The 15653-nt window shown below is 32.4% G+C and overlaps 1 protein-coding gene across 15 annotated transcripts in view; it reads right to left on the reverse strand.

Moving 5' to 3' along the window:
* Positions 1-15653, reverse strand: part of DMD (dystrophin) — a 2153717-nt gene that overhangs the window by 1261187 nt on the left and 876877 nt on the right. For 14 of the 15 annotated variants that reach the window (XM_015443662.3, XM_065538825.1, XM_065538826.1 and 11 more), the window contains 4 exons: positions 10049-10171; positions 7585-7722; positions 4768-4920; positions 3740-3922 (listed from right to left, as the gene is read on the reverse strand). In XM_015443662.3, coding sequence (XP_015299148.3) covers positions 3740-3922; positions 4768-4920; positions 7585-7722; positions 10049-10171 — 597 coding nt within the window. Of the gene's footprint in view, positions 1-3739; positions 4488-4767; positions 4921-7584; positions 7723-10048; positions 10172-15653 lie in introns of those variants that run through there. The other variant, XM_074029185.1, reaches the window with a different exon arrangement.

A 15653-nucleotide genomic window follows, 5' to 3' on the forward strand; every position in this document is an offset into this window, starting at 1 on the left:
AATTAATTATATTTTCATTTCTAGACTTTGTTTTTTCAAATCTTCCTCTTCACTTTATATAATGGCCTATTCTTACTGGAAAAAAATCCATTTAATTTTTATTTTTGAACATTAAATATTACTGAATATCCTTTGGTGATTATCCTCTTATCTCTATTTTCTTCAGGTATACATTCTCCTTTTAATGTTTGGCATCTGATAACGTTGCTTATAATTTTTTTCCGTAATAATCATAATTTTAGTTTGCAAGCTTATCTTGCTTAGGAGTTTCACATGAGCCTTGGGGGTTGTAGTAGTATCTTCATTATACAATTTTGTGGTTGCAAATGCCTGGGCTCTCTGAGGTTATTTTCCAAATGCTACAGTGAAGCATAAAAAAGTAGAAACAATTGTCTACTGTGGAGTTTCCAGTGCCTTTAGGTAGAAGAATCCAGATAGAGGTCAGTGGGGCAGTTTATGGAAAATCATGCCCTTTCTTGGCAGTCATCAGATTTGTGTGATATTTCCTGTGTTTATTCTGTGAATCTAGAGAAAAGTATCTGCTTATATATTATGGAATCAAATTTGAAATTTTCACTGAACAAAATATCTGTTGCTAATATGTTAAACAAACAGCACATACTTAATTCTCTTAATGACTTATGAAAATATTTAAAAAATCAAAGATTATGTCTATTTTCCAATGTTAATGTATATACAGAAAGGAGAAGAAGAAAACTGATGCATTGAACCTACATAACACAGCAGGTGTTTGGACAAATATTACCTTATTTGATCCTCACAAACATCCTTATCTCCATTGTACAGATGAAATAAATGAGACTCAAAATGATTTATCCATGATCATACAGCACTCAAAGTCACTGGGATTCATATTCAAGACTGTTTATCCAAGAATTAATTTTACTAGACCATACTGCTGTGATAATACGTCATATAGGAATATCTCTTTTCCTCAGTTTACACTCTGTGTTTGGTCTTAACTGAGGTACCTAGTTTCTAAACCAACAGGAAATACATTAGAAATGTTTGGAATTCCTAACTAAGGCAGAAGTTTTCTCATTGTGAATATCTGGTAAAAATTTTTACCTGCTTCCTCCCAGTCTCCTGCCTCTTCTTTATTATCTTCAGGTTTGCCCTGAGGACCATAATTTGCAGATACCCTTTACTATGCTTTGGTCTGCATTCCTGTGTGGCTGGGCGCCTCCTCATGATTGTTCCCTCAAAGTCTCAGTCCTTTTCTGAGCTTTATTACTACCATATAGAGCTCTGACATGGGCAGAGTCTCCTAAATGCCTTAATTTTACAGTGTTTAGCAGTTCTCTGAGTATCTGTGAAATAAGGAAAATTAATTTTTCATTTTAAACTCACTCAGCTCTCACATACTAAGCACTTTAGGAATACCGCTTACTATTTCAAATTGTTGCTGTAAAGACATGAAAGATTAACTTTAAGCCTAGAGTTTATATCTAGAAAAGAAAACAGAAAGAGACACTCAGGAAAAATATCAAACAATTAGAGAAGGAGAATACAGGGGGAAGTAAGAAATTCTGAAGCTATGGCATATGTTGCATCAGAGCCATTGTAAGGTTATATCAAATACTACTTTTCATTAATCTGCTTACTGTGACTACCACAAATGACTCTAGTGCATAAGAATTGAGAGAGATAACTCTAATCAGTGGCCACAGTGAAATTAGTTTCAAAATGCATTGACAATTGGTAAAGTATAAAGATACATCTTGAATATTTCTACATCCACCTGTCCATCTACCTACCAACCTATATACCTATTTGTCATCTATCAATTATCCTTCAGTTCTAATTAAAATCCAATGCCAAATATAACTGTGATATTAAATTGATTATTCTTCATACATATTGTGATCACTTTATTATCATGGATAATTAAGAATTAACACAAAAATAGCCCCCTTCGCATTCTGAATTTTGTATCTTTAATGTATAAAATTTAAGAAGAAATCGTTTATGAGGAAAATACATCCTATAATTTTACTATAATTTTTTTAAAATATCTACTGGTTCACATATGCTTCCTTTATTTCACCAATCATTATTACGTTGTACAAATATTTGTTGAGAGTCTACTATGAATAGGGACATAATGGCATTTGAAGTAAGCGGTTTAGGGAGATTTTTGATCTTGTGCCTATTTAGCTATAAAGCGTTGGTAACTTGATTAGTTTGCAACGAATTTTAAACCTGCATATTGGGTGTGTCAAGACATGGGGAAAATTGGAATGGAGAATTGAGTTAGTAGTCAGATAATCCAAAGCAAAGACTTCCCCTTGAATGAGCTATTAAATTGAGGTGAAACTATTTTACTAGAATTTTCTTTTTGATTGCCTCAATCTTTCGCTTCATACTGCATCTACAGACACAGGCTTGCTGATTAGTATAAGGTTATGTATGACACATTACGTTCATAACATCTAATATGAAGGATAATAGGCTGAAACATTCAGCCAGGTGGAATTAGACTTCACATGCAATACAGTTTCAATATTCCTTGTATTCTTCCAATTGCTCAGAATATTCACCTGATATTCAACTTTAGGGTATTAGATTTAACAGAAAACAGTGTATTTATGAATTTTCTTGAAGTATAAAAAGAAGTCACGATAATATGCAACATACTTCCCTTATATGTTTATAAAATAAAGTTATGGTAATTGCCTTTGACATTTTAAAAATATACACCAAATTAAATGGAACTGACAGTATCACAGAAGTTCCCAAGAAGTCTCATACATGGGCTGAACTCTATGCAGTTGTTATTTATATAGGGCAAAACGGTTGAGTATCTGTTTGATTCATATAATTCCACCTAACTTAACTATAAAGCCTTAGTTTCCAGACTTTGACTTCCTGGTTTTGTGAGGAGTAGTACTTTCTTGTATAATTACAGATGATGATCATTCCTCTTCATCTTACAAGAGTTAATAATAGGAACAAAAATATACCTGTCAGAAAACCTCTATGGTTTATAGCCTATTACAAATAAAGAACTGAGACCAAGCTAACAATTCTGAATTGCCTTTTTAAAGAGATAACCATACACATTCCATTCAGTTGTCTGAAAGAAGAGCAGTCACTCCTTTTTGTTTTGGTTGGGAACATTTCAGTAATAACATTATCTGATATTGTTCAATCTGCAATCAATTACCAACCATCTTACTAGGCATCCAGTTCTTTTATGAGCACTGTAGCCCATTAAGTAGTCAAACCAGGTGTGAGGACCAAGTTATTATTCTTCAAGTCAATGAGATAATGGCTTATGCAGGTTGACATAAGATGTACCACAAAATATTTATTATTTATCATGTATACATTAAGAAAGTAAAATCAGCATGGGATGATCTCAGGAAAGCAATACATATTTTTTTTGGATCAGACACTGAAGTAAAGTGAATGTATGATAAATTGACAAATTAACATTGTCAATGTTATGAAAAATGATGTAGCAAAAAAAATTAAGATGTATTTTCATTTTTGATAAGGGGGTTTTCCTATTATCTGTTAACTTCTTGTGTCTTTAATCTGTAAAATTAAGCACTAGTGTTACAGAAGCCCAAAGTGAGGGAAACTACTCACTTTCAGAATGTACATTAGAAGTTTAAAATTGCACCCAGATTTTTTGTCTCTTTTTTATTAGTAGGCCTCTGTTAATAGAGTAGTAGTTGCAAACACATACGTAGGTTTGCCAGTAACAACTCACAATTTGTGCAAAGTTGAGTCTTCGAAACTGAGCAAATTTGCTCTCAATTTCCCGCCAGCGCTTGCTGAGCTGGATCTGAGTTGGCTCCACTGCCATTGCGGCCCCATCCTCAGACAAGCCCTCAGCTTGCCTACGCACTGCATTCAGCTCCTCTTTCTTCTTCTGCAATTCCCGATCAATTTCCTATTGAGCAAAACCAATACAGGGCCCAGGGCAGTTAGCTAACCATATCAACCGACTTGCAGGCAGCAAATACTTCTCTCAGAAATTTTAAAGGCTGTTGTCCCTTTATTGTCAGCCTTTGAAATTTACAAATATGAAAGGCATGACTGTCATCCTCGTTCAATAATCCAAATATTATTTCTGTTATCCTTTGAATGCTTGGTTTTAGACATTCTAATTAAGTAAATATTTAAATTGGTCTAACATTTTCTTTCTTCTAAATTCCTCTGGTGTCTTGGGATTTGAATCAATTTGGAGTGATAACTCATTATTTATTAGGGACCATCCATATAGAATATAATTTAGAGGGTAAGTGAATAAGTCATTTATTTCCTTTTTAAAGGTTTGAGGAACTCAACAAAGAACGAAGCAAAATAAAAAGTGTAAAATAACAGAAAAAACATATTTAGACAATAAGCAAATAAATCTATAGAGATTTAACACTGATGTGAGAAGATGCTCTGATGAAATGAATGTGCTAACATGAGTAAGAAGTCGTCCATATACCGATAAGTCATTAGTTCATCTGGAACAAAGATACACAAAGTCAATTACAATTTTACCAGAAAACACATCACATTTCTTAAATCATTTTACATAGTCTGAAAGTAAAACATTTTATTCATTCAACATTATGTCAACTGAATAACACTTAATACATTTACTGAAAACAACACAGAATACAAAGAAATGCATCAAATCAAAGAGACCATTAATAGAAACAAGAACATCAACATTTTAAACACGATCTTCACAGGTTAAACTGTATAATAAAATCTGGTATTGACATTCTAAAACAACATTACCTTTATTTTCCTTTCATCTCTGGGTTCAGGTAGGCTGGCTAATTTTTTTTCAATGTCATCCAAGCATTTCAGGAGATCATCAGCCTGCCTCTTGTATTGATACCACTGATGAGAAATTTCTAGAGCCTTTTTTCTTCTTTGAGACCTCAAATCCTGTTCATGGTGCAGACATTATTAAAATATCAATATATATGTATAGTGCACTTCTGGCTGCAGTTATTTATCAAAATAATTTGTGTCCCTCATCTTTTTGTACAACTTAGGTTAACTTCATATTTATATGCAAAATATACAAAGACTTAATTAAATTGTGTATTCATGAGGCAGGACCCATGTATAAGAAGCTAAGAAACCTGAATAACACACTTAAAGTATATTCTCTTACCATGTTCAAACTTGCTTAAAAATCTTGTCACATTTAATTGACTCTTAACAAGCTAATTGTTGTGTAGTTTATATGAAAGAGTGTAACATACGAATACAATTGACTTAACTAGATACAAACTCACAAACCTAGTGAGTTTGTATTTGACTTAAAATAGGTAAAATTCTAAAATGTATATCTTTAGCCTTGGGACTCATCAACAGAACTTTATGTACTCAATCAACATATATTCATGTTTGTAGAAGTGCCTACATAAGAATTTCATAGGCCATTAATATTTGATTATTAGAAATATAAAGCCATTTTAGTTCTCTTATAAACTGTTCCAAGCTGTATGTGTAGAAGTGACACCATTGTTCATATATTTGTGAACATAACTAACAAAAAATTATGTTAGACAAATGCTTCTCCTTCCAAGGCTTGCATAGCCAAATTTATCTTACTGTACCAAATCATGCTCTAAATGCAAAACAACTGTTTGAAAAAAGAAAACAGCAAGTGCATACTTTCAAATCAATGTGATAAGAGTAATTTAATAAATCTACAATGGGGGGAAATCAGTCATCATGCTCTTTGCGAGCACACACAATATCTTCTGTGATTAATAGAATTAGTCAAATGCCATTTTATAATTCATGGGAACGTAAGCTCTGCATGCAGCTTTCATTTCTACAGAAATTAGCAATTAGGGTTTTATTCACAGGTTTAATTCAAGCTAAAAAAAATAAATATCAGAAAACTTCTAAAAATTTCATTGAGTTGGAAAGTTTTGACCTTCTCTAAAATATTTCGTAAGGACCAGAATTCGAACCATTTGACAGGTTTAAAAAGTTATTGAATATGTTGGTATAGACTGGTTTGGCAAGTAGGGTTGATGACTTTGATTAATCACTTATAGCCTATATTTGCAAGAATGACCTATATTTCATTATCAAGTTTGTTTAAAATTGGGGATTTAAAACTTGCTGTACTTTTCATTTTATGTTGAATTTTCAAACCTTCTGAGGAGTCAGATCGAATGCTGCTTTTTTCAAAGGTAACAAGATACAGCCACGTGAATTAGAGTTGAGCCATGCCTTATTTGTGACATAACTCACATCTTTGCCAAGAGAAAGGGCTTGGTGGTCATAAATCTGAAACATCTTTCATTTCCTAGGCACAAAGTGATGCATAATATGTAAAATATTTAGAGACATCATGTAGATTTCTTTAGAGGAATGCCAGATAACCATTAAACACTGCTATTCAGTAGGACACATGCCATCGTACTACCAGTGTAGATACTTCTGAAAGCTTGCTCACAGTTGGAAGGGTGTGAGTTACATAGCGTTCTGATTTTCTAGACACATTACGGTGTGCTTTTGCACTCCCTTGAGGAAGAGGCCTTTTCTGTTTACTATATTTATCAGCAGTTACCTTCAGAACACCTGCTGGCCAATTAGATTTTCCTTGTGGATTCCTTGCAGGCACAATATTGTGTAATTACATTCTCAGCAGTGTTTATTTGGTTGACTATAGGGAGAAAGGTTTTATTCTCTTATTTGCATGTAGAAAGCAGACTCCATCTACCTACTAGGTGGACCCATCTTCATAACTACATAGCTCCAAAGAGTGATTTACAATGAAAAGCTCAGCAATGAACAGTATTAGAAAATCAGCCATGCATGCAAATAGTGATTATTGCAAAGCATATACAAAAAAAAAGGTTCTTTCACAAAACTTTCTACCTGTCTACTCTCGAGAACTTCCTAGATACTGTTATAGAAAAATTAAGTTTATCCTGCTCTTCCTGCACAATCCAGATGAGTCACGTGGGGACTTGAAGCCATATACTACACTGCTTAATATGAAAGTAGCCATTCTTATTCAAAGGCAGTAAGATTATTTTTGAGGATTCCTATATAAATGAAATTCGACTTTTGTAGATAGTGAGTTGCAAAGAGTGACTTTCTTAAAGGCATAAGAAAGTTTTAAAAGTAAATAAATGAAAAGAATCCAGGGCTTATTAAACAAGTATCAGGTTACCAAAAAATTGGACCTATTGCAAATAAAATCAATAAAGTAAAGAAAGTAGGAATAATGGATACATGTAGATTGGTTATTCTGGCAGTTAGGCAGGTTTTTTTTAATATAAAGTAACTGATAAAAATAAAGCATAATAGAAGATTAAATGTATAAGTACTATGAATGCAATTCCATCTTTCGAGTACTACTTAGAAAAATCTGTCTTTAAAAAGTCATAATTTTTAAGCAACACATCTTTCAAAATCAAACACCACTCAAAAATGTTAAATAAAGCACACATGTTGAGCAGAAAAAGTGAATTTCTGATGACTAAGAGCCTTAAGCAGATTTTATTAATGCACAATATATTTTACCCTATGTATTAAAAAAACCACAGGTAAGGTATATTATAATTTTAGCTCTAATACCTTGAGAGCATTATGTTTTGTCTGTAACAGCTGCTGTTTTATCTTTATTTCCTCTCGCTTTCTCTCATCTGTGATTCTTTGTTGTAAGTTGTCTCCTCTTTGCAACAATTCTTTTACAGTACCCTCATTGTCTTCATTCTGATTAAAAACAACAAGTACAGTCTTCATTTTTGTTTTTAAAAAGCTGTACATTGTTAACAGAGATAATAAGACATGTTATTTAAACACACACAAAAAAATCCAATTTAAAACTTTCATGGAATGCTATAAGATACTGTGCTCATAGCCTTTCTTTTACATTTTGTACTTTAGGTTTTAAAATTAGTTTCCTCCCATCTAGTTGTAAAGAACACATTTTTAGGGGCACCTGTAGAAAGATGGGGGAGTGTGGTACTTCATCATGTCAGACAAGTCATGAATTACTGTGAAAGTATTCTTTTGGCTTTTTTAGTGTAGTTCTAGAAATTAAAAAATTAGAGAAATGAGCTAATGTTTTTATAATGTTAACTGATCCATAAAGGAATACAGATGTGTATTTGTGACTGAGATAACAGCAGATCTGAAAATATTAACACACAACTACATGAAACTATTTTGTTTTAAATGTACACTAATTCCTATCTAATAATTACTGCTTCATTTCTGAAACCTACATGCCCAATAGGAGAAATATCAAGATATTAATAAAAATGATATGTTAAATTACCATAAAATAATTACTAAAATATCTCATATATGCATGTTAATTTTAAATAAATATGATCAAATAACATTAAAATACGGATTGGAAAATGGCTTTAAACATTTTCAATGGGTATTTTGTTCCTTTAGACTGCAAGAACAATATCTTAATTTTCTTTCCTTCGAAACAAAATGTTCTGAATAAATGCTGGTCTAATACAGTCACATATATGGCCACGTGATTTTTCACCTTTAGTTTTCTGTCTTTCAACTCAAAATGTGAAAACTTTATATCAAGTTGTCTCACCATGTAATGGTACTTAAGGTACACTGATGACATAAGGAAAACAAATAATAAATTTCAAAACTCACATGTATTTGTGTGTGTGTATTACAATTCAAGGAATTACATATTATATATTTAAAGCTATAATGCACAAACTTCAACACACAACTGAGGACTTATTCATTTTGTATGGGGGAATGGGATTATTTTTGTCAGAGACTGGTCAATAATCTAAAGAAATGTACAGCATAATATAGACACATTATATACTTATCATCATATAGGCACATTATATACTTAAAGTCTGTGAAAGACTTCACTTATTTTAAAATGTACTGTAAAAGTCTGTAGCATTTTCTAAGACTGGGGACAAAAACAAAAACAAAAACAAAAAATTAAAAAACCCACTTCACTTCTTTCCCTATACCAGTTGAGGGCTCTAGGGCAGTTGGTGGTCAGCCCAAGAGGTAAGCAGTACTTTTTTTCATCTTGGTGCCCTCTGGTTTCTTCTTTGACCTGAAGTAGAGATTGCTGTAACTCAGCAACTTGGAAAGCCTCTTCTTTCTTTCCACAAGCTAAGTTGGCAAGGCCACCAAACCCCATACATGGGGAGTACTGACTGAGGCAGCTCCAGGAAGTGGGAACTAAGATTGGTGGGAATAGTTCTCCTATTGCTTCACACTTATTACCTAAAATTTATATATTGCCTTCTGATGTCACTTTCAAGCACTGTCTGAGAAGGCTCTAGCACTGATAAATGTAAAGGTTAAGAATGCCACAGAGGTGATGGCAGTGGAAGAGGGGAAAAACTGTGAAAAGGAGGATGAAGAGAGAAACAAAAGTCAGTTAATAAGGATGTGATATAAAAATATTCAAGCCAGAGAGAAATATAGTAGGTATTTTGAAATTAGTTGGGATTGAAGGAGAATATTCTGAGGCTGGGAATAGCCCACATGATCATATTTCTTTACTCCCATGAAATAAGCAGCATAAATTTATACAAATTTTAGACATATACTAACTAATCAACTATTTGGTAAAACAACTTTGTGTGAAATTGTAATAAATAATGTTCATACTATGCATTATTCCCTCTTCATTGAAAAAAATGTTATACTACCAAAAACATTGCTGATACAAAATGTCAGTCATCTATGATAGTTGAGTATTTTATTAAATGTTTAGTTTATTTTATGATTTGACTCCTGTTTTCCAATTACATTTTGCCCTTGATAAGTTCAAAAGTAGGACAGGTCAAAAGAAAATTGCTGAGCTGTTTATTAGAAACCGTAAGTGCTCCTATATTACCATACCATAGTAACTCAGCATTAGTAATAAAAGGTCAAAAAGAATACTCTGCATTTATAAAATCATTAGAATCATAAAATGTGTAAGATGTTTTCTGAAAATTCAGTTGGAGACTTGGGTTATATAATTTCTTTCCAAATATTTATTTCCACTCCTAGTTCATTCACACTTTTATCACAACCAATTTACCATATCTTTATTGAAGTCTTCCTCTTTCAGATTCACCCCCTGCTGAATTTCAGCCTCCAGTGGTTCAAGCAATTTTTGTATATCTGAGTTAAACTGCTCCAATTCCTTCAAAGGAATGGAGGCCTAAAAAAAAAGATAGTGCTAATTTAAATCAAAATTACTTTTTATTAGAAACATAAACCAAAAGATATACATTTATTCAACCTCCTGTTGCTAAACTAATCACATGCATTATGTTTCCATATTATGTTTTATGAAGGGTTTTGAAATACAACTGGAAAAGTACCTGAGGATGCAAATAAGGGGAAACATTTAACATCACCAGAGCTGAACATACATGCAAGATAGTACAATTCATCATTTGGTGATATCAACAACAGTCAATTTACAGATACATTTGAATGGGCTAATTCTTAATATTCTAAAGTCAAATTTGATCTTATTTTAAATATTCTGATATAAATACATTTGGTTAAATATGCCTCATCAGAAATTGCCTCATTCATCAAATAACAGTAACCTCAGGTAGAAATGCAGAACTGTCATCTTATCCTTAGAAAAACTACATGGCAATCTGCTCAGATGTTTTAAATGACATTTTTAGCACAGCACAATTGACAAGCATGCTCTTCTAAGACAAACAATGCCATTAACTTGCCTTAGGAACAGTTTTGTTGGTGATGCAAATAAATTCAAACCAATGAACCTAATATATTTCACATAAAGAATCTATACTTTTCAACCTTGGAAACATCAATGTTTCTTTACTTTTGAATTGATAATGACCATGATCTCAAAAAACTTTAAAATCCTTTGACTTTCTAAACAAAACCCTTGAAAAGGAGTGATAAGTGAAAAGACATGGAACATCAAATATATATTCAAAAAGTGGGCAAGATTTAGTTATTAAATTCTGTTAATAAAATACATTGATGCTCTCTCAACCTTTATGCTGTATTTCTTTCCATTAAAACACTAGAAAATATTTTATATGTGATAGCTTTTGAAAACCCACAGTTGACATACAGAGTTCTGATTTGCTTTCAGAGCTAAAACTTTTTACTTTTGTAAAACCAATTCAGTAATGACCCCTGTGTCTTATGCCAGGATGATTACATTCACCAAGTTTGGTCCCCACCTACCCTTCCCCAGTCACATTCCCAGGCAGAGGTTGAATTTTTATTAGATGGCAATTTCTTGTGAATATGGATAAGAGTAAAAGAAAAACTAAATATCTAAAGGTAATAATCTGTCACTACTGAAGAAGTGAATAATCAAATGCTATTCATGATGACATGATTCTCATATGCAACATGAATAACCACATATCTTCTAGGTACTTCTACACACCCATGAAAGGATTTACAATTTTAAATGACCTATTATGGTAACAGTTTTTAAAACCTAATGATCATTTGCCATTTGAAATATGAGTTATTTGAACCAATACAGATTGGTAGTGCTATAAACATGCTTAAAGTTTCAATTTCTGTATTATTAGCAATTATTGTACTTTAAAATCATACATTGTTTACATGGTAAAAGTAAAAAGATTAACATCCTTTAGAATTATAACTGAATAATTATCAATTTGGTAATATTTTGTTATTAAATGGCTGTTCACATTTGCTAATATTTAATGAAAGCAACTGTTCTATGTGATTTTGTGAATAAATAATGATAAATCACACTTAAAATAACTTCTATTGTGTACTTGGATGTCAGAAGAACATAGGTCTATTTGCAGTCAGATTTACCTGTTTTATTCCACTGCTTCTTCTCTAGCTTCTCTCTCCATGAATTTAACTTCTATGAATTTAAGATACAATTTTCTATGAATTTAACAATATTTTATATGTTCCAAATCTTCACGCTAAGCTGTTATCTCACTTTTGAATTCCTATCTAGACTCTCCAATAGCCAGCTGAATTTTCACTTGAAATTTGACATTTGTAGTATAGAGTTCATTATCTTTTCCCCAAACTACTTACAATACTAAATTCCATAGTTCTGTTAATAGAAGACCATTTCTCTCAGTCATTCAGATGTAAAACATAAGTCATGTTATTTTTAAATATCTCACTCTAATGTCTAACAAATATCAAGAGTCAATTGACTTGCTATGATCCACTTGCTTTGTATTCCCAGAGGTTCCATCGTTGTTCCTGGTCCTCACACAAAACTAAAGCAATAAGCTTTGAACAGATGTAAAATCTCCTTTCAGTCAAACCAATTCCAGCCTGTGCCCAATGATCAGCTTACTATGTTTCAAAAACCTTTCTTTCATTATGCTATTTATTTACTGAACAACCTTCTGCATCTACTGAGTATAAATAAAGTCCAAACTCCAGCACAGCAGTCAAGGCTTCCCCTAATCTTGCCCCAAAGACTTTCCAGCCTTATTTAAGTGTTCCTAATATAGACCTTTTTTTTGCGGGTCATTTGGTGACCTTCTGTTATGCCTCCTTCAATGCCCTTAGAATACTTTTCATCTTCTGGTGAAGAACATAAACTTCTGTATGAGAATGCATGGATTGAATCTGGGCTCTACCATTTGCTAGCTGAGGGAATTTAGACAAGTTATTTATCCTCATTGAACCTCAGTTTCTTTATAACATGGAGATAGGATGAATATCTACCTCATAGGGCTGTTACTAAGATCAAATATGTTAGAATGGTGTCTGGTATATAATAAAAGCTTAATAAATGTTGACTATTATTTTCTCTCAAAATTCTATGCATTCATCCAATATAAATACATGCTCTATAAATCTTGGGTCTTATTTGTTTCCTCTCAAAATCCTAATCACCCATTGGCTCAGTTCAAACCCTTACTCCCTTGAAATCTATAGTTTTAAAGGATAAAATAAATGCTTATTGATATAATGAGTCTTTATTTTACCAAGGGATTTGACGAAATCATAACATTGTAATGGTGAATATGGAGGATTTTAGATTCCAGTTTGGTAGAGTTACATAATTCTGAAGAACAAAACTACTAATTAATTTATCTGCAGCGATATAGAAAGTGGTATCATGGCCTTGCATTTAGTTTACAGTGTGCAGTTTTTTTTTTTTTTAATCAGGAATTATTTGGAGACAGAAAAGGCATACAACAGGTACAGTGAGTGGGGTGTGTTGCCTAGACATCCTATGGAGTTGCGTTCCTCATGTTCAACCTAGAGCCATTCCTGGTACATAGTAAATATTCACAAGTAAATGTTTCCTGAAAAAATAAGTGAACAAAAGACTAATAATTGAGAGCCAAAATAGACATTTCAAGGAGCTTTTTTAGTGACATGGAATTTTAAATAACACAATTTCCATGTAGAAATTTCAAAAGACCTGACTGGTTAGCATTATATGAGTATGTATGTTAACTGCTGCCCAAATATTAAGGAACATGATACCACCAGGTAAACATAAAAAAGGGGAAAGATGTAAAAAGAGCTTTGGGAGAGACTACCAAAAAATGAATAACTAATTATTCGGGCAAGATAATGGAAACTTAGACTTCTTTAGTTCAATGTGTAGGATCTGGATTTTCCAATAAAAGACTACCGTGCATTTTGTTAAAAAAATTATGAAGATTAAGAATTTGAGTAGTTTTATTTTGTGTGGTTTCAAAGTGATTAACTAAAATCAGTGGGCAAAAATTATTTGGAGCCTAAATTTTAGGCTTATATAAGAACATCTGATTAGGATTGCAATTTTTTAAAAACACACTGATTTTAAAGTAATGCTAAACGTTTGTAAGCAGAGACTAGATAATGATGCATTTGGTCACATTTTAGGAACAAAATCCTTTTCACACAGATACTTTCTTAAAATTTTATAACCTTACAGTAAGTTCTTGTCTCTAAATTCAAGTAGAACTTTTATAGTAGTGCAGCTCAACAGAAATATAATACAAGCCACAAACATGTAATTTTAAATATTCTAGTTGCCATAGTAAAAAATAAAAAAGGGATAAAATTAATTTTAATTTTATTTCACTGAGATTTCCAAATTATCATATAAACTCATAATCAATATAAGAATATGAATATTTCACACTTTTTTATATTGTCTTCAAAACCCACACATATTTTACACTTATTTATACATCTTAACTTGGAGTAGCCAAATTTCTAAAACTCAGTGGCCACATGTGGTTCATGGCCACCTTATTGGGCAGTCTACAGCTTTATTAACTATTATAACATTGAAAAGAACAAATAGCTCGTAATTACTATGAATAAAATAGTGATGTTTTGTTTATAACTTGTGGTGAATGTGGATTATTCTTACAGTATCAGTCTTATTATCTTGCATTATGTTTTCTGAGTGAAATTTTCAGGCAGTCCTCGGGGTACAGGAAAAATTATGGGAGTGGGATTGACCTGTTATTTCAGGAGTTTCTATTCTCATTTATGTGTATCTTGGTTTGTGTTGCACTACTTTCTTATAGACATGAATATAATATTATTTGGCTTTCAAAGATATATGCTTTGTCTCTCTAAATAAATTTTCCATCCTTAAAGTTGGCAATATGTCTTATACTACTCTATTTTCCAGTGAAAACACTGCCTTTTATTTTATACAGAAAAAGGTGCTTATTATATCAATCAGTAGTTTTAGAACTACCTATATTTAATTAACCAGTGACCAATTTTATAACTGAAATAAGTTTATCAAACCAATTATTATTTTAGCTATGTTATTGGCAGGATAGCACCAGCCATTTGACAGCCATATGATTAATAGTCTTTGGACACAAAGCGTATATGACCCAGCCATCCCATTACTGGGTATATACCCAAAGGATTATAAATTATGCTGCTATAAAGACACATGCACACGTATGTTTATTGCAGCACTATTCACAATAGCAAAGACTTGGAATCAACCCAAATGTCCATCAGTGACAGATTGGATTAAGAAAATGTGGCACATATACACCATGGAATACTATGCAGCCATCAAAAAGGATGAGTTTGTGTCCTTTGTAGGGACATGGATGCAGCTGGAAACCATCATTCTTAGCAAACTATCGCAAGAACAGAAAACCAAACACCGCACGTTCTCACTCATAGGTGGGAACTGAACAATGAGATCACTTGGACTCAGGAAGGGGAACATCACACACCGGGGCCTATCATGGGGAGGGGGGAGGGGGGAGGGATTGCATTGGGAGTTATACCTGATGTAAATGACGAGTTGATGGGTGCAGCACACCAACATGGCACAAGTATACATATGTAACAAACCTGCACGTTATGCACATGTACCCTACAACTTAAAGTATAATAATAATAAATAAATTTTTTTAAAAAAATAATAAATAAATAAATAAATAAAAAGAAAAACAATTCATTGTTTTTCTTAAGAGTTCACTAGTTCAGCATTAGGTTATGCCCGTTCTAAAATAGGAAACATTTTCCCACCCAATTAAAATTTTACATGTCATTCCTTGGTCTTCACTGTCTTTGTAACTTGGAATTCTTACGCAACTTTATAAAGGAAACATACAGTAAGAGAGCATTTATAATTTAACAGCTCATTCTTGAGTCACCAAATTTTAAAACACAAAGTATATCATGCCTGCTTTTCAATTCAGAATTAT

The sequence above is a fragment of the Macaca fascicularis genome, chromosome X (assembly GCF_037993035.2).
Source record: "Macaca fascicularis isolate 582-1 chromosome X, T2T-MFA8v1.1".
Taxonomy (NCBI): domain Eukaryota; kingdom Metazoa; phylum Chordata; class Mammalia; order Primates; family Cercopithecidae; genus Macaca; species Macaca fascicularis.